Genomic DNA, 20644 nt, shown 5'->3' on the forward strand with positions numbered 1-20644 from the left:
AAGCTCAGGATCTTGAAGACTTCTCCATTCCTTTTCATGAGATGAATCGTGACTTCATGCGCAAGATTAAAAAGAAAGAAATTGCAGAGGCTTTGAAGAAAATGAAATCAAAAAGGGCAGTTGGCCCAGATGGTATACCTATCGAGGCTTGGAAATGCTTGGGAGAGAAAGGTTTAGAATGGTTGACAAATCTTTTTAACAAGATTTGGCAGACAAATAAGATGCCTAATGAGTGGAGGAAGAGTATTTTGGTGCTTCTATATAAGAATAAGGGTGATATACAAGATTGCACAAACTATCATGGTATAAAACTCATTAGTCATACTATGAAACTTTGGGAGAGGGTGATTGAGTCTAGGTTGAGAAAGGTTGTCATGATAGCGGAGAATCAATTTGGTTTTATGCCTGGAAGATCAACTATGGAAGCTATACATCTTCTTAGACAACTTATTGAGAGAAATAGAGAGAGGAACAAAGATTTGCATATGGTTTTTATTGATTTGGAGAAGGCATACGATAGAGTACCTAGGGACGTTCTCTGGTGGACAATGATGAAGAAAGGTGTTTTTCTCAAGTACATTAGTATAATTAAAGATATGTATGAAGGAGTAGTAACCAATGTCCGCACTTGTGGAGGGGTGACAACCAATTTTCCTATAACGGTTGGGTTACATCAAGGATATGCTTTAAGCCCTTTCCTATTTGCTATAGTGATGGATGAGCTTACGAGATCAATTCAAGAAAATGTGTCGTGGTGTATGTTGTTTGCTGATGATATTGTTTTGATTGATGAGTCTAGAGCTGAGGTTAATGCTAAGTTAGAATTATGGAGACAGACATTGGAAGCAAGAGGTTTTAAGTTGACTAAGAGTAACACAAAATACATGGAATGTCGGTTTAGTAAGCAACGAAGTAGTGATGGGAGTGTAGTGAAGCTTGGTGAGCAAGAAATACCGGTGGATGGTTGTTTCAAATATTTGGGATCTATCATTCAAAAGTATGGAGAAATTGATGGAGATGTAAATCATAGGATAAAGGTTGGGTGGATGAAATGGAAAAGTGCAACTGGAGTGTTGTGCGATCGTAGAATGCCATTGCGGTTGAAGGGAAAGTTTTATAGGACGACTATTAGGCCCGCTTTACTATATGGTACGGAATGTTGGGCTGCCAAGAGACATCATATTCAAAAAATGAGTGTAGGTGAGATGCGTATGCTGAGATGGATGTGTGGAAATACAATAAAAGATAAGATTCGGAACGAGGAGATACGTAAGAAAGTAGGCATTGCACCCATTGAAAATAAGATGAGAGAGAATCGTTTACGGTGGTTTGGACATATTCGGCGAAGGCCTAATGATGCTCCAGTTAGAAGGATGGAGAAATGGGAAAATATATTAGTTAAAAGAGGTCGGGGTAGGCCTAGGAAGACATGGATGGAGGTGATAGGAAAGGATATGAATGCTTTGAACCTCACGAGGACATGGCATTGGATAGAAACGATTGGAGGAGAAGGATTCAGGTGGAAGACCCAGAATGATTTTCTTTTTTGGTTCATATCGCCGACCCCAATTGTTTTGGGATGAAGGCGTAGTAGTAGTTGTTGTTGTTGTTGTGAGCTGTTGATTTTTGAAATCTTAAAAAAACTACATGTATGTCATAATCACACGATCTAAAACGTGTTTTCTACTAAATAAAGCTTGTAGATCATATCTATAGGGTCTGATCAACAAAAAAAAATCAAAATTTTGAAAATTTAGAGATTTTATTAAGTGGGAGTAGGTATTCCAGGAGCACTCTATCATTACTATATATATATATTACTTTATTGATTTATTTATTATATAGACATTTATGTGCATGTATGTATGTATATGTATGACATATTTATGTGTGTCATTGAGATAAAACTGTACTTAGTTAGGGTTAATGGAGTCCAGTTTCAGACAGAAATGGACAGAGTTACTGAAAGCTTCTTAGATAGGTCGGAAGCCCACTTCCCAGAAACTCGCTTCGGAAGCGTGATACTCCTCGCTTCCAAAACTTGATGGGAATCTTGACTCTCCCGCGCTTCGTCTATGCTTTTCACACGCTTCATATATTCTTCTTATATGTTTTTCACTCTATTTTTTATGTTTTTATGTGTTTTCTCAAATGCTTCTTACTCACTTTCATGTGCTTTCTTTAAATTGGCAATCATCATTTTTAGATTTTGTAAAAAATCATAAAATTTAAGAATAGTTACTTTTATTTTCGTTCCATTTTGATTCCCACTCAATTCTTATATTATTTTTTTTATTCCTCGCTTCCCGCTTCCTATACATTTTAAAATGCATCGCTTCTTGCTTCTGCTTCCCATATTGTTTCCCGCTTCTGCTTCCTAGTCTGCAACCTTGGGAAATGGACCCTAGTATGGTTGACCGCACTTGACACTATGGAACTCGTGTCCACCAACGCAGGTGCAACACGGGTGTGTTGCCCTTTTAGAAGTGTTCATGCTACATAGAGCAGAAGGCAAACATTTGAAATCTACACAAGCCAAGAAAAGAGTGAAATGAAAAGGGAAAAGTGAAAACAAAGATCAAATCTACCTTTCAAGGATTGGTGGTTCAGAATGCATCTCTTTTGTAATAGGAGGATGAAGGGGCTCAGGGATCCATTCTTCACAGAGCTGATCTATCTCCTGCACAAAGTTAACAATAATGCATCTGATAACCATTTGCAAAAAAGTCATTTGATTGCCTAGACATTTTTATCATAGAGAAAAGTTTGTCCAAGAGGCAAGTTCATCCTTTAATGTAAATGTCGTTTTTATCTTTGTTTGAATCAAAAGAAGAAAAATCTTTTTGAAAAACATGAGCAAAGAGAGTTGATTGGAAAAAAATCAGACTTCCTAAGGTCAGACATCTTCTCTAGAAAAAAAAAACTTCCAAAATGGCAATTTTCTCCAAGAGGAACATATCCATCTCTTGTTCGCTCCTGAGAAAAAAGTGGACCCCACCATCTTTTAGACAACTTGTTATGATTTGACAATTTCCTCTGGGCAATGGAACGGTTCTTATTACTGAAAACACCCATAGATTTGCTTCAGGTTAAAGGTATCTTCCTGAAGTTTATATATTTTAACTATATCATAGTTACAACATCACTTTAGGCACATTGAGCTCGTATAGATAGTATCTGCATGTCCAAAGAAATTCAACCCACAAAAGTTGAAAGCTACTTCTGTTCCCAGACATCAGGATAGCCTGGAAAACTACCATCCAGCAGAAAAATAAATAAATAGGTGTATGAACATAAGTATAGGGGTAAACCAGGCAGAGAAGCCACTTCCCTGATCTCAAATAGAAAGCAAATAAGCAGATGAATGATAAAATCTTGCTGAAAGAGTGCCTCCAGAAGAATATTCGACCAATAAATACTTTTTTCTTCCCCATTGAAACAAATTTCTTACCAATTAAGATGAATCCTACATGGTTAAATCCATGTGTTCAAATTCACAAACAGTCCAAGAATGAAAGCAGGAAGAAGTTCCATGAAAATGATCTCAGAAGCACTAGAAGCTTATAGGAAGCAAGAGTTCATTGTTCAGGGGTTTTCCATGAGAGATCAATAACATAAATACAAAAGCTATATTAATGCATCAACGTACTAAGAAAAAAAAACTACAATTTAATGCAACAAGAAAAAACATGCAAGGGTAAAAGCGACAGTCAAGAACATTGTCAAACGAAACAACGCCCAGAATTTCAATGATAAGGTAGTGTACTCACATTAAGCAGCTATCGAACACTTCAATAATCAAGATCAAGATGTAAACAATGACAGAAATTAATGCAACAATTTTAGAGGCACTCCGTTTGGCCTACTTATCCAGAAAAGTGGGATAAGTTAGGCAATGAATTTTGCTCCGCAACACAACGTCCAAATGTGTCCAAACTTTTCTGGATAAGTGGGTGCATGCACACCCCGCCAAGCATAAACTTGCCAGCTAACACTTCATCAGCAGCATTTGCTACTACTGTATCACTCAACATTCAAATGAGAACAAATTAGTTCAATGTAAATCAAATAGCTAAATATTAGCTTGAAAACCATAAGAATGAATCACCAGTTCCCCCTGATACAGAGACGCGATTCCCTTCATTCTATCCCATCATATGAACAACAAACTGCGTATTTTCCTTCCGATTTACAAGGTTTTATCCAAAAAAGAATTCCTTAATGAAACACTACACTCTAATATAAGAGAATGTCGCAGAATACATATCGTCATATCGATTTCCGACACATATAAATTCAAATTTCGCTCAAAGAAACAAAATCAATTGACAGCATAGCTACTATTAGATACGCAGAACGCACCTTCTCGGTAAGGGGTTTCTTCGGCGGCTTGTAACTCTTCTGCAGAAGCAGAAAGACGATCGCAGCCACTAGAATGGCGTCCACCACCAGATGCCCTTCGATCACAGAAACCCCAAAAAAGAACAGAACGCCTCAAAACCCCCAACAAATTCGAACGCAAATTCCTAAATTGCAACGCGATACGGAAACAATTCTCACCGTCGATGTGCACTCCGAAGACGACGGCGCGAGCGAACGGCACGTCGAAAGCGGCCGCGACTCGATCGAACGCCTCGGTCGCCATGCTCGTAACAGCGGACGCCATCGCTTCGAAGGCTTGGCTCTTCCCCCCACGAAGCTCTTTCAAACCAAGCAAACAAACATCAATTCAATGCCAAAAGAGCGACATTTGAGCTCGATCGTTCTCGATCCGAGCATTCCGATTACGATCGGCCGCCAGATCACCAATTCCGGAATCGTTCGATCCCACCGTTTGGTTTTGTATCTACCGGAAAGAAATAAACGGAATCAGGGAAAACAATTTCGATTTCCATCGGACAATCGATTCGCCAAAACGATCAGGATGCGTTTTCCCACATTCTCGAGTACGGAAACTAAAAAATCGAGGAAAACAGACGATGGGAAAGAAGAGGAACTTACTCTCCCGCCTACCCAATGGAAAAACTTCGCCGGGAATTTTGCGGGAACACGCCGTTGATGCCCAACGCAATGGTGCTTGGAGAGAGAGAGAGAGAGGAGGAGGAGGAGGAGGTTTTTCGTTATTTAAACTTACCAACTGTTTGCAGAAACAGTGACAAACTTTTCGCTATTACATTCGACTAACTTATTTCGCTTAGTCCATTTCAAATAGTGGCCTCGGGATGGCAGTCAATGGTTGGATTTGACCCGGATCTGACCTGATTAGTATACAGAGCCGAGTATGGCTTGTTAAATATCACACTAGACCCGGGTCCAAACCGAGCTCCATTAAAACTCATGATTTTTTAATATAAAAATTATTTTTTTATTGGGTATGGAGTGGGTCTGGTTCATGCAATATTTATAGGGCCTAGGTATGTTTTTTCTTACATTAGACCCAATCAGACCCGGTACGTTCACCTCAAAGTCAAATCCAGATTCAAACTCACCTGGATTCAAACCAGATCTGACCCGTTGACATCCCTAGTGGGCGCTCCGTGTGAAATGGTCGCAAACTTATTCACAGGAAATGTAAGCAAGGAAAAATCTTGTGATATTTTCAAAGATCGAGGCAATTTTGGAAAAATCAAAGAAAAATATTGGATATAATATATATATATATATAATGTAAATAAAAATATGAAAATATAGAAAGCACCACAACAAGTGGTTTTATCGTGTTATGAACATGATAAAATTTTTTGAAAATGAGATATTTTAAAAATTGGTGATATTTTAAAAATATTTTTTGACATATTATCAATCTTTGAAAAATATCGTGATATAATCAAAGATATTGGTGATATTTTTACTATGGTATGAACATCACCTTTTTCTCCATGCTAAGAAAATAACTCATCTTATGATATTGTACGAATATAGTAAATATTAATGGTGTTTTAAACAATTTATTTGATAAAAACAATTATCAGTTAAACTATTTTGGGCCCTAGCAAGGCCTTCCTAACCCCAGATTGCTTATTTAAAAAAAAGTAAAAAAAAAATACACTCTGGGTTTGGGACATATGTCTTTGATTTTTTTTAGATATCAACTGAAAATACTAGCAGATACAATATTAAAATACGTAACTCATATAAAGCATATAAATTATAAAAGTCAAAAGTTTAAAAAGTGACACTTTTTATGATAAAAACATGATATTTGTGAGGTAGATGATATTTTGAAAAAATAGCATTTTTTTATTGTACTTAACTTTTCGATATATCTTTTATATTTGATTCATAGTCCTTGTGTTACAGACTGCATGGAGATAATATGGTTTTGTTATTGTGTAATTAACTTTTCTTAATCTCAAAAGGCTAGAAATTAATATAATGAGAATTACATCTTTTACAAAAATCACATTTGCTTCAAACTTATTTTGGCAAGGGAAATTGGATTTGGGATTTCACTACAAGAAAAACACTAATTAGCGACAGATATTTGTGACGGACAAAATCCGTCACAAATTTACGACGGATTAGCGAGAGAAAGATACTCGTCGCTAAAATATCATGTATTTACGATTTTAGCGACAAAAAATATTTTGTCATTAATCCGTCGCTACTTTGCGATGGATTTTATTCTGTCTCCATATCTGTCACAACTTAGGGACAGATCAGCGACAAAACTATTTCATCGCTAAGTCATCGCCAAATAGCGACAACTTAGTGACAGAATTTGGCTGTTGCGAATTTTCCCGTAAATCTCTAATTTTTCCCATTTCTTTCTCTTTTCTGTTTCGTCTCCATCGTGTTTCCCCAGCCCGCCTCCCGTCGCCCCCCCAACCTTCCTCCTGTTGCCCCCCCCCCCCCCCTGGTCCGCCTCCCCTCGCCCCCCAGCCCGCCTCCTGTCGGCCCCCGACCCACCTCCCATCGCCCCTCGGCCCACCTCCCATCGACCCCCGGCCCACCTCCCATCGGCCCACGGCCCGCCTTCTGTCACCCCCGGCCCACCTCCTGTCACCCCGGCCTGCCTCCCGTCGCCCCCTAGCCCGCCTCTTGTCGCCCTCCGGCCCGGCAATATCGTCGCCGACCCTCCTACCTAACTCACTCTTACCCCCTCCCTCTCTGGCAGCCTTGCCGACTCCCTTCCGTCGTGCACCTGACCTAGGTCGACACCCCTGTCCGGACATCCCCTTTCTCACTCTTTTCCGCTTGTATTCTGGACATCCCTGACGCCTTACCCCCATCTTCGGTGACCTCGCAGGTAACCCCCCAGCCCGCATCCCTGTATTGTACTGTATATTTGTGTTTCGCGGGTACGTTGCTAAGCTAATTATGTGATGCTTAGTGCTAAACATCACATGTGGCTAAAAATGCAATGCAAACAGAAAAAAATGCAAAGGCATAAGCAATTCAAATCGAGTAAATACCCGTGGTGAGTAAGTGATGCAAGCGCATCACATGTTATTTAATTTATTAGATGCAACACTTTTCTGTTCACACACTCACTTAGTTGTGGATATCTAGGACTGCTTTGATGGAGTTTGAAGATCATGCTAAGCATGATTTTAATGTATGAGAATAGAAGTGTTCTTATTTTTTGAGTACGAATTTCATGCTCAGCATTGGAGTGTGTTTGTTGTAGGTACATGTTTGATATATGTTTTGATATGAATGATTTGAATATATTGCAATGTTTGATATGTCTGTATCCATGCTTGCACGAAGTTATTTTTTATTTGATTATGCCTTTCATATAAAATTATATCATGAAAACATGCTTTAAATAAATGTATCATTTTATGAAATGTAATTTCACATTTCTAAATATCCTCGTGATGTGTATAAATATGATATGATGGTGTTACACAAAAAAATTTACGCATTTAAAAAATTGCTCACAAACAATCACCAAACAAGAATTAATAGATAAATTAGATATTTTTTTATCATAAGATTATTAAGATTCTCTTTTAACTGGTGATGATAATATCTGTAATATTATAGGACAAAATGGCTGCAAACCGTGAATGGATGTACTGTAGGATTGTTGATAATGAGGTGTCACATGAATATATGGATGGTGTTGATAGTTTTATTAAATTCGCAACGGCAAGTGTCAGTATAGTGGATCGCACAGGTGGAATCAGATGCCCCTGCACGATGTGTAAGAACAATCGATTTGCAGAACCTCATGGCATTAGACATCACATATACAGGAAGGGTTTTGTTAGTGGTTATCAGAATTGGATGCTTTATGGTGAAGAATTGTAGAATAATTTTGACGCACAGGTAAATATGGTGCATGATAATTCATATGTGGATTTGATATTTGATGTCGTAGGACCAGAAATGGGTTCTGCTATGGGACATAGTGATGCACCAACTGGGGTAGAGGAAAAAGCAACAAATGATGCAATTAGTATATTTTATGACTTACTTAGAGATGTTGATGAGCCACTGTGGAATGGTTGCGAGAGTCACACTATCTTGTTTCCAGTTCTTCAACTACAGAATTTGAAGTCAGAGTATAATTTGAGTCAATCATGTTTTGACCGTCTGTGCTCTATTGTGCAGAGTATGTTGCCCAAAGATGAGAAATTGCCACAAAATCTCTATTGTGCGAAGGTTATAGTCAATGCTTTAGGTATGGAGTATCAAAAGATAGATGCTTGTCTCAATCACTACATGTTGTATTTTAAAGATCAAGAAAATAGCAGATCATGTCTGTAAACACCCCAAATTTTTCTCATCCATTCTTAGACACACCTCCTTGTGCAGTGCCAACCCTATTAAGTCTGTGTAGGAGTCAAACCCCGAGTCTGTTTCAGAAAATCACTACTTTACCCATTTTTATTAGGAAAATTATCACTTTACCCCTAGGTCATCCCGGACCCCAGTCAATCGGAGTCAACTAAGCTCATTGGTTAGTTCAAAACAGTTAGAATATCAGTCATTTGAAGCTCACCTGAACTCATGATGAACAGACCATTTTCATTTCTGACCATTCCTGCTAAAATGGGATCATTTCTCACTCAAATCCAAGCCAATTGTCTCGGATTCATTCATTCCCAGCCAGTCATACTCCCCTGAGTCTAGCTTGAGCTCACCAGGAGTTCAAGTGCTCCAGTTTTAGTTCAAATCCGTTTCCAAGTGTCTAGGAGCCCATTTTAGACTGTTTTAGCTCTTTGAGCTGAAACTGAGCTGAGTTTGGTCAATTGAGCTAGTGTTCAAGCTTCAATTTTAGTTTATGTCAATATTACTAATCTTTGTTCCAGCTCAAACCCAGCTCTAGTCTGTAATTCACTTTACTCTAGTGACCATTTCTCTAAAAATGACAGTTTTTCTTGATAATTCAGTCTGGGAGTTCAGTCAAGTCAGTGTCTTGCCAGTTCATTTGAGTTCTGAAACCCTAAAACCCAACTCAATCTGGTTCATTTTAGTTCAAATCAGTTTAAACCTCAATTTTTAGTGTCACTCTGGCTCGGTAGAACCCGAAAATCATTTATTGAACCATTTTGCAAATTTTATCAATTTTAACACTTTTTGAACTGGTACAAGTGTCAATCGGGGTTTAATGTCCAAATTTCTTCATCTTGGGTCTATATTTCGCATAGCATTTCATGTCATTTCTTATCATTTCTCAGCATTTCATCACATTTCATTTCATTTTCGAGGTCCAGAACTCCAGTTTTATAAATTCCAATCCAGATTGAGTTTTAAAAGTTTTCACAAATCAATTTCAAACCCTGGGTTTCCAAAATTAACATTTTTACCCCCAGAATTCTAAATTTGAAAATATTTTCTCAAGAAAAACAATCCAGATTTCTTTCAAATTCAAATTTTCAAGTTCTAAATTGGATTTGCTTCGCAACGGGGTATTGAACTTCAAATTCTGAGTTTGTTTCAAAAACTGCCAAAATTTGCCCAAAAGTTTTTCTGAAGAATTTTACAAAGTTATTTTATTCTTTTTGCCTTTGTCACAAGCGGGATCCACTTTAACTGGTGTCGCACAAAAGTTTTTGATTTTTTATTTTTACATTTTCTTTTTTAGGAATCGTGTGGGCCCACTCCAATGTGGCACCCCATTTTGAAAACCCTTATTGAAAAACCATGTGGGCCCACTCCAAGGTGGTGCCACTTGTAAAAATAATAATAATAATAATAATAATAATAAAATTTCCAGAATTTTCTTTCCATTTTCCTTTTCTTTTTTTATTCTTCTTTTCTTTTCTTTCCCTTTTTTTTTCTTTTCTTCCTTTTCTTTTTCTTCTTTCTTCCCTTTCTTTCTCTCTTTCTCATTCACGTACAACCTTTCCTCTTCTGTTCTTCTTTCCCGCCTCCTCTTTCTTCTTCTTCCTTCTTTCCTTTTCCTTCTTCCCCTTTTCTTTCCTTTTCCTTCCCTTCCTTCTTTCCCTTTTCTTCTTTTTTCCCCTCTTACTATTCTCCATAAGGCCATACGACTGGAGAGATTCACGTTGGGGTTGGTTTTCTCCTTTTCATTATCCCCCAAAAAACCCCTAAGTTTACCCTCATTAAAGACCTAAGTTTGCTTTTTGTTAAAAAAAGGAGGAATCTAACTCCATACCACACGGCTGCCTTAGCTCTCTCTCTTTTTCTCTCTCCCTCCCTCTTTCTCTTCACCTCTTCCAACGGCATATCCAAGCCTACCTCCTACAACACCTCAAGCAGACAACTCAACCATTGCAGCCCCTTTCACCTTGAAGTAGTCCTCTCAAGCATCACGGTTGCAGCACCATCTTCTGCTACCTCAACCTCCAGCCACCGGTCCAGTCCTCCACAGCATCAAAGTCTTTGCAGCAGCCTTCTCCAGGTGGTGCTTACCTCCAGCCGGCGCCAAGCAACACCAAGGCAACATCATCCTTCAGCCCTTGCTAATTCTGCCAGCTCCAACCTTGAAGCAACCCTTCTTCAACCGATCTACTTTCAGCAACATCAAGGTAAAATCCATTACCCTCTAGGACCTTTTTCCTCTTCTTTTTTTTGTGTGTTGTTATCACAGATTTGACATGAGTCCACATGTTATGGCATTTTCTTGGTTGATAGGTGAGTCATAGTAGGGCTATACGAATAGGGTGATCCATTCGATAGATGAATCAAATCCCCTATTAGAAATAGCCAAATACCAAAAACATATCGCATCTCCCTGATAATTTTTGTTTTGATCATCTTCCATGTAGTCTTCATACAACATTTAGTTTCATTTTGTTAATTAAATAGTCGTTTTATTCATATGGCATGGTTCGTTAGTATTTTGTTTAGGATTTACAAGTTTTCGATTTTATGCGCAATCCCATTATTATTTCATGTATGATTTTCTGTTCAAAAATACAAAAAAAATTCATAATAGCCTAGTTATTTGTCTTTGTATTCCTGTCGAAAGTTTTGGAACTCTATCAAACAAATCAGATCCCAAACTGAGATTTCATATCTCCAGAAACTCCAATTCCTGTTTTAGAAGACAAAAACCTTCGAGATCTCCTAGATGGACGATCCAAATTTCCCTCAAAAAAATACACTGAGTCCCTATTAAAGTCTACTGTTTTCCAGTAAATTTTTAGAATTTTCCAATAAGATTTAGGTTATGCTAAAAATCAATTTTCTCCGACCCTTGGGAAAATCTCACTTTTTCCTTGTCAAGTTCTAGACCGACTCTAACCTACTGTGTCCGTTCAACACATAGGTTGTCTGTCAAAACTTCCAACATGGAAGTTGTTCCTAACTTTTCTCACTATCTTTTCCCAAAATTTGGGAATTTTTAGAACAGCTTAAGTATTTTTCCCGTAATTAATTTGCCTATCTGTCAGATTCCCATGTATGAGAATTTCAGAGATCTAGGTCTCTGATAATCATGTGCTCATTTCCAAACCGTAATCTGAATACTCAAACTGTAAAAAGAGGAAATCTTCCTGTTTGTCAAAGTCATTTTCCCAGAATTTCAGCCATTTTCTCATCTGTCTGCTATTTTTCCCATAGTTTTTTCTGAAACCTATCTGTCTTCCCTAAATCCTAGAGTCGCCGGATTCCGGTCCAACTTGCTGGAGCTGTCAAGGTCCGACTATAGGTCAAAACCAGAATATGTAAAAGGCAAAAATCTTTGCCTTACTGTCCTCTGTCACCCCATAAAATTTGGGAAATTTTTATGGAAGTCCAACACCCGAAATCCAATTTAGAGTTAGCATTTTAGGTAAAAACTTGATTTTTAGGATTTTTAGTTAAGGGTCAAATTTTAGGCAAAAATATTAAAAAAATAACAAAAATATAGATTTCTGAGATTCATTCTGTTTTTAGGGTTAGTCTAGGTATCCATGCCAAATTTATCTCAAATCCAAGTTCGTTTACCTTATGTGTTAGTTTATTTTTAAATTCAGAGGCAAAAATAGAGTCAAATTTGATATTTTATGATATTTTTGCCATTTTAGAGTTTTTATCATGTAAATAAGCATATCATATCACATTAGGGTTAATTTCAATATCATTTGCATTTCATATTTCATCTTTTTGCAAAATTTATTTCAGAAAACCCTGGTTTCAAGGCCATAGTCTTGTTATTATGGGCATTTTGGTCATTTTGAACTCAATTTCGAAATTCCAAACTTCAATTTTCCAAATTTTCATGCATATCATCATATTTCATCATATTATGTTTGATTTATTTCATTTGATTTTCAAATTTCTAAATTTTACAAAAAATCTCTTAAAAACCCTGATTTCAAGGTCATCGGGGGTATTTTGGTCGTTTTGACCCTAATTTCGAATTTTCAAGTTTATTTTCGAATTTTATTACTTATTTCTCATGTTTATATCAAAGGGGGTATGAATTTGGGTTTATATCTGAATAATATTTGATAATTTTCAATATTTTTGGATAAATTTAGAAAAACCTACATTTCTATGCTAACATATTTTTTAGTTTTGCAGGAATATCCAGGAAGAAGACTTTTATTTTCTTTTATTTTAATTCGATGTAATATCAGATGCAATAATTTGGAATAAGGGTTACTTTTCAGCTTAGAATAGGACTGCATTGCATATAGTTTAATTTCTAAAAAATTCAATATCTGATGTATGATGCATATGCACATTTTTTCAAAATCACTATGGTTGACACGTGCACAAGCTCTTAGGGAGTTCACAAATTTGGTGGGATTCATATTTATGGCCATAGTCAGAATACGAAGAAAACCAAGATTTGTGATCTTCGTATTAGCCACATTCAGCCTACACTTAGGCTAACTTAAAAAATGCACTGCATTTCTCAAAACTCAAAAGAATTTCCCAATTCCTCAATGAAATATCTTTTAAATTCATATTCATTCATTCAATTTTCATCATTTCAAACTCTTTTCTCAATTCCATTTCAGAGAAATCAATTTTCTCAAGATTTTCCAAGATTTTTTCAAGATTTGATTTTCTCAGAATTCTGAGTTTTCAAATGAGATTCCAAATATTTCTCAAATTCAAAATCATTATTTTCCAAGATTTCCACGTTCTCAATTTTATTTTAAAATCCCAAAATCAATTTTCTAAAAAACTTTGAATTACTTCTGAAATTGATTTTCCTAGAATTCTTAAATCCTATTCAAAAATCGATTTTCTTAGAAAAAGCTATTCTAATCTCAAAAATCATTTTTCTCAGAGTTCCCATTTTCCTGAGAATCCATTTGTCATTTCAAAAATCCTTTTCCAATGAATTTCCTGATTTTCTCAAGATTCTCAAATCCATTTCTTTAGAAAAGCAATCCAAATCTCAAAATTGATTTTCTCAAAAGCTCAAGTTTTCCTGAGAATCTATTTTCTCTTCAAGATCCATTTTCTAATGCAATTCCTAATTTTTAATGAAATTCAATGATTTTTCCAAGTATTTCTCAAGAATTTTCCAAGCACATTTCAATATTCCAAGCAAACATCATATTTCTCAAAAGCTCACATTCTTTCAATTTTTTATAGCACAAGTTTGATTCTATGTGCATTTTAGGAATATAGAGCATGATTTAGATATTTGAGTCAAGTTAAAGCACAATTGATCCTTGGTTCGATTACCCCTGGTAAAGGCACCAGGAACGGTTGAACCTCGTACCGACAGGCGGATCCCATTCCATAGAATTTTTCCGCAAATTTATAAAATGAAGGCGAGTAATTTTCAAAACCAATTTCAAAAACTTTGGTCGAGTTTGACTCGCAGAATCGTTTCTCTCACTCTCGCAAGAGAGGAGAAAATTTTTGTGATGATAACAGGTTTGGCGACCGTGATGGGACATGTTTTTGCCTGATCAATTGTGTGCTTTGACTTAGCTCAATTATCAAAATTATGTTATATGAAATGTCAGCTTTTAATTTCTGATATCATGTGAACCTAGGAGCCTAGACTTGAACCTAGCTGACATGGAGTGCATGTAGACTAGGCATGGTTTGGTAGGACCAATTGAGGAGAACTATTCATGCTCACTTAGACTTAGGTCTGAAATACAACACTCCTCAATCTAGGATTTGTATGAAAACAATATTTGTTTCTTCAATATTTTCAAAAATCTCTATCTCTTTAGGTCTTAGAGCCCTTTGTTTGTCTACATGTGATCATTTTTCAAAAACCACCCCACCTATGTCTACCCGGTCTTCACGTTGCTGGGCTCTCTTCCAAAACCATAGTTCGGGACAGAGCCTCACAACTGGGCCACTTATTTGGGATGACGCCCCCCTACCACATACCAAGGGCCATAGTCCAACGTATATCGGCAGGGCTCAAGGATGTTGGGAAAACACAAGCCTAGAACTGGAGATAAATCTTTATGCCACGTACATCGAGCCACGGTTCGAGTATATCGGCATAGCATGATTGAACACAACTGATCTGAGCCTAGAGTCAGAATTAGGGTCCTACAACTCTTTCAAAATTGATGCATTTAGAGTCAGCTTCTTAAGAAATGTTGTATGTGCACGATTGTTTGTGTAGGATATGATTGAATGCATTCTTTTTTTATTTCTCAATTCTCTTTTATTTCTCTTTTACATCATTTTCCAAATTTTGTCTATCTTTCTAACAGTTTTATCAAAACCCTGGACAATTTTCAAAAACCTCATATTTTTCCTCAAAAAGTCCAGGTGATTTTCCTTTTCATGCCTTTCCTTTGGATCTCGAATTTCCAACCTTATTTTGATCTTGCCTGCAATTTTTCAAATGTTCAAATTTTGTCTTTCAAATTCTATCCAAAATTTCTATCATCATCCTCAATATCTCCATCATCTCTATTTCTCCCAAAAATCCTTCAATCTAAACCATTCCTTTATTCTGCAGAAAACATTGGCATTTCACCACAGTTCAAACAAAGTCGGGAAAGAGAACAATACCAAGCAGTGTCGAAGAGATGAGTTCTCCGAGGCTAGTCAAGAAGCAGGACCAAACAAGTGAAGATGACATTGATCCAGTCATGTACAAGATGTTTCAAAAGATGATGACAAAAATGCTATTGGAGCTACCCGAGTCAAGCATAAAAAATGAGCCAGTCGAGGAGATGACACCAGTCACATTCTCTGTGAACATCGAGGGAAACAACAATGACAAAAGCAAAAGGGGTGGAAAAAAAATCATACTGGCAGATCAGGAAACCCAAATCCAGGCAGAGAGGACCACACAGGTCAAAAGGATAAAATGGACAAGCAGAATGCCCGACCTCTCCAGTTCAATCCCCATCATAAAGGAAAAGAGCAGGAAAAACCAAAACACAAAGACTGGAGCACTGATCAAAAGTTCACCCATCTGGATAAGAAGCTCGAGATTGTTTTAGAAAATTTGCTCGCAAAAGGCATGGTTCATTTACCAAAGGTCGTCGATCCCTCAACAATCATGGGTAGATTCAAAGAACAATTTTGCAAGTTTCACTGTGCAATAGGACACGATACAAAAAATTGTTTCGTCCTCAAGAATATCGTCCAGGATCGCATTGATAAGGACATTCAAAGGGAAAACAAAATAGCAGACCAGCTGGCTGCTCTGGCCAAACCCCTTCAATCCTGCTCCCAGCAGAAAACAAACAGTCAAAAGAAGCCCAAGCATGAAGGCTGGGATCATGACCGCAAGCTCACTCCTCTAGATCAACCACTCGAAAAGGTCCTTGAATACATGCTGAGCAAAGGAATGGTTAAGCTTCCAAGAATTGTTAATCCTCCGGTCGCCCTAAGAAAATAGAAAAATCGCTTCTGCAAATGCCATCAAGCTACGAGGCATGATACTGAGCGATGCCTCATCTTCAAAAATATCGTTCAAGACTGTGTTGACAAGAATCACCCCGTTAAAGAGGAAGACCAGTCAGCCGTTCTGACCGAGCCTTTCCCTGATCATTCATGAAGATGACAAATGCCAATGCTTTCTCATTTCCATCATTTCTGCTTTTGCTTCTCTGAATAAATGTAGTCTCTAGTTGCTTTCTTTAAATTTGTCATCCTTCCTCCAAAAACATCAATAAAATCATCAGTTTTCCTTATATTTGGAGGTCATTTTCTTCATAATGTTATTTTCTGAACTCTCATGCAATATGCCCTTTGTGATGAATGCTTTTTCCTAAAAAAAATCTTCTTACCTTCCTTCTCAGATAATCTCCCGAGTTCATAGGGAAGCTCATTACCAATTATGCATTACTTTGTTATATTCCTTCAAAATATCTTTTTCTTCGTGGTTGACAACCTCGCCTAGATAACAAGGCATATCTTGGTTGTTTATTTCCTCTCATAGAATAACAACACAATTGTCGTGATCCCAGCAATAATCGCATCCCTGATAAAGGGATATCCTTCAAATTGTCAACCCAAATTTCAGATCTTCATCCATTATTTTCCTTCTATTCTTTAAGTCATTGCCTTCAAGAATTTTCTCCTCATTTTAATCATCCCATTTGTCTTACAGAGAGTTTCAGCATCGTGGAATGGTTCAGACCAGATCTGAGAAGAAAATAGTGTCACTTCAGCACCCTAACAGTAGCAGCGAGCAAGAGATGGATTCGTTGTGATCTGATAGGAACCAGAGTCAACAAACTAATGATGATGTTGATCCCCAGATGTACGCTTTGTTTCAGAAAATGATGAAGAAAATTTTGAATGAGCAAGTAGAGGCCAGTTCCGGCAAGATTCCTACCAAGAAAAAGATCAAGGGGCAAACATTGAAGAAACAACTGAAGATATCCAAGAAGCATATCCAGCATAAAGATACATCTGACGAGTCAGAGTCAATGGATGACACCGATGAGGAGTGTGAGGCTCAGCAAGCTTCTCAGAAGATGACTCAGGGGCAGGGGTCAGCCAATAAGCTAAAGGATCAGTTTGTTAATGACCTTGACCAGTCACAACTCAGAGACGTGGTCAAAATGGTTAAGGATCTGCAAACCCGCGACATGGGCAAAAGGATTTTCACAAGCAAAGATTTCTATGATGGTTTAGACGGAGATGAAAGCCTGAAGAATCTCCCCCAAAAATTTGTCAAATTTGATGGGACTGGTGATCCCAAGGCTCACCTGGCTATGTTCGTTGCAGAATGCAATCGATTCAAGCAGGACAATCGAGCTCTCTTCTTTTGTTTCCCTCACAGTCTAGAGGGAACAATGGCTAAGTGGTACTCAGAGCACATCAATCCCATTAAGTTGAAGGAATTTGATAAAGTGGTCAATTTGTTCATTGAACGATTCCTTTTCAACACTGAAGCGCTGCCAACGTTGAACCATCTCTACAATACAAAGCAAAGAGATAATGAGAAAGCCAAAAACTTCATCCGCAGATGGAGGGGCACTTGCAACAAAATGAGAAATTCCATCTCAGAGGAGCACACACTCCAGATTATTCTGAACAATTTCTCACAGCCTTTGAGAGGCCTTATCTCCACCTCGCCTTCCAAATCTTTCATTGAACTTACTGAATGTGCCGAGTGGCTCGAGATGGGAATAGAGAATGGGGGTCTATGATGTCATCACCCTCGTCAAGAATAATCAAGATTCAAAGAAGGCAAATTTCACCTTCTCTGCCAATATCGATCGTAGCGACTACAAAAATAGCAAGAGCAATCATACAAGTCAGAAAGAAAAGTCTTTGAAGAAGAATGAAAAATTGAGTCAGTAGAAAGAAAAGATAAAGCGGGATGATTGGGGTGACGATCGTCAGTTTACTCCTCTTGAGCAACCTCTCGATGAAATCCTTGAATATATGTTGACCAAGGAAATGGTAAAGCTCCCAAGAGCCACAGATCCTTCCACGATCATGGGAAGATTCATGGACCAATTCTGTAAATTCCATCGGCCAGTAGGACACGATACTGACCACTATTTTGTCTTCAAGAACATTGTTCAGGATTGCATTGATAAGAATCTCCTTGTTGAAGATGAAAAGAAGGATGAGTCATTTTTCCTCACTTACTCAAAAAGCCGATAATGCTAGCATTTTCCCATTTCTCATTTTGCCTTCAAAGGATGATGCAATACTGTCTATCTTTCCTTGATTTGTCATTTTCCTTCAATGCATCAATAAAATTATCAATTTTCCTCATAAGCTTGTTCTCCTTCTCTGCACCATGTTCTTCCGCGAGGAGTGATATTCTTCAGAGTCTCTCATGAATCAATCAAAAGTCAGTTGTTTTGTTACCTTCAGAGAGCATTCTTCGAACATCAATTATCTTCCCTTTATCCAAAATGTCCTTCCCCTATTATACTGGGGCATTATTTTGAAAATTGTCTTCAAAACATCCTATATGCAGGCAGGATCAAATAAATCTCTCATTTTGCACACATGTGCGTCCATTTACATCATTTTGCATTCATTTGTATACATTTGCATTCATATGCATTTACATGCATTCATTCACATGCATTTATTTGCATTCACTTGCATCAAATTCATTTCCCCTTCAGGTTAAGAGATAAACCTAAGATTGCCCATTTAGGATAAGGGATAAATCCTGAGGCCCTGACAGTTGTCCAAGTCATCGTGAGGGTGAAGACTGAAAATCTTCCATCAGAATCAACTGGTACTTTTTTCAAACCTAGTGTTTGTGCTGGTAATTTTTTTAAATCCAGTGTTCGCGCTGGTAATTTCTTAAAAATCTAGTGTTCGTGCTGGTAATTTTTCAAATCCAGTGTTTGTACTAGTAATCTTTCAAAATTCAGTATCCGTGCTGGTACATTTTTCAAAATCCAGTATTCATGCTGGTACATTTTTCAAAATTCAGTGCTCATGCTGGTACTCTTTCAAAATCCGGTGCTCATGCTGGTATTTTTCTAAATCTTATTTTACTGGTTGAAACTCTTAAATCCGATTTTGATTTTCTTCCTAGTCAATGTTTCCAAATCCAATTTACATTGGTATAGTTTTCCTTCCCTCAGATCCTAGAATTGGTCGAGAAAATTAGAGTTCTGACTCAAATTTTCTTTCAAATCCAATTCAAGTGTCCAGAATTGGTCTATAAAATTAGAGTTCCAACTCAAATTTTCTTTCAAATCCAATTCAAATGTCTAGAATCGGTCTAGAAAATTAGAGTTCCGACTTGAATTTTCTTTCAAATCCAATTCGCTTAGCTTTCCTTTAAAGGTTTGAACTCCTACTCAAACTTTTCTGCAATTTAGTTTTGGTCTAGAAGATCCAAGTTTTGACTCGAATTTTCTTTCAAAACCCAATTCATTTAGTTTTTCCTTGAAGATTTGATTTCCGATTCGAATCTTTCTTTAAAAACCAGTTTAGCACCTGGTCCTTCAAAACCCAGTTTAGCACCTGGTCCTTCTAAACCCAGTTTAGTACCTGGTTCATTCAAAGCCCACAAGTTGAACCCTTCCATCTTAAACTATGATCCCTAGGTTAAATCCCTATGGAATTGATAGTTTGTAGGCTGAATCCCTGTTTAACCGATGTGACCCCTAGGTTAAATCTCTATAGAGTTGATAGTTTATAGGTCGAATCCCTGCTAAACCAATATGATTTGTAGGTTAAATGCTTGTCAAACCAATATGGTTCTTAGGTTGAACCCCTTTGGAACTAATCTCACTGTCAAAAAATTCGATCTGTAGGTTGAAGTCCTCCTGATCCAATATTCTTTACAGTCCTTAGGTCGAACCTCTTTTGGATTGGTATTTTTTAGAAATATGATCTGTAGGTTGAAGTCCTCCTGATCCAAGTTCTTAGGTTGAATCCCTACTGAACCCATGTCGTTCTCAATTGAACCAATGTCGTTCTTAGGATGAATTCCTATTGAATCCATGTCGTTCTCAGTGAACCAATGTCGTTCTCAATTGAACCAATGTCGTTCTCAATTGAACCGATGTCATTTTTTTAGGCTAAATCCCTATTGAACCCATGTCGTTCCCAGTAAACTAATTCCAATTTCGACCCTCGGGTCAATTAATTTCCAATTCCCAATTTCTAAAATTTCCAGTTTCTAATTTCTAATTTCCAAATTCCAGTTTCTAATTTCCAACTTCCAATTTCTGATTTTCAATTTACAATTCTAATTTCGACCTTCGGGTCAATCAATTTCCAATTTCGACCCTCGGGTCAATCAATTTCCAATTTCGACCCTCGGGTCAATCAATGTCCAATCTTGACTTTTGGGTCAATCAATTTCCAATTTCCAATCTTTAAATTCTAAATTTCCGATTTCCAAATTTTCAAT

At 37.3% G+C, this 20644-nt stretch overlaps 1 protein-coding gene across 5 annotated transcripts in view; it reads right to left on the bottom strand.

The window, feature by feature from the left end:
• LOC149840081 (long chain base biosynthesis protein 1b-like) overlaps positions 1-5126 on the bottom strand; it is a 39658-nt gene extending 34532 nt beyond the window's left edge. For 2 of the 5 annotated variants that reach the window (XR_016431385.1, XM_090003026.1), the window contains exons 1-4: positions 5002-5126; positions 4561-4846; positions 4363-4457; positions 2589-2680 (exon numbers count right to left, since the gene is read on the bottom strand). Coding sequence is in view for 4 of the 5 variants with exons in the window: in XM_090003026.1 (XP_089859152.1) it covers positions 2589-2680; positions 4363-4457; positions 4561-4666 (293 nt within the window). In the remaining variant the exon portion in view is untranslated. Of the gene's footprint in view, positions 1-2588; positions 2681-3770; positions 4019-4362; positions 4534-4560; positions 4847-5001 lie in introns of those variants that run through there. The other 3 variants (XM_090003028.1, XM_090003030.1, XM_090003029.1) reach the window with 3 other exon arrangements.
• Between the last annotated feature and the right edge of the window lie 15518 nt (positions 5127-20644).

This window comes from Nuphar pumila, chromosome 4, assembly GCF_984573655.1.
Source record: "Nuphar pumila chromosome 4, dmNupPumi1.hap1.1, whole genome shotgun sequence".
NCBI lineage: Eukaryota > Viridiplantae > Streptophyta > Magnoliopsida > Nymphaeales > Nymphaeaceae > Nuphar > Nuphar pumila.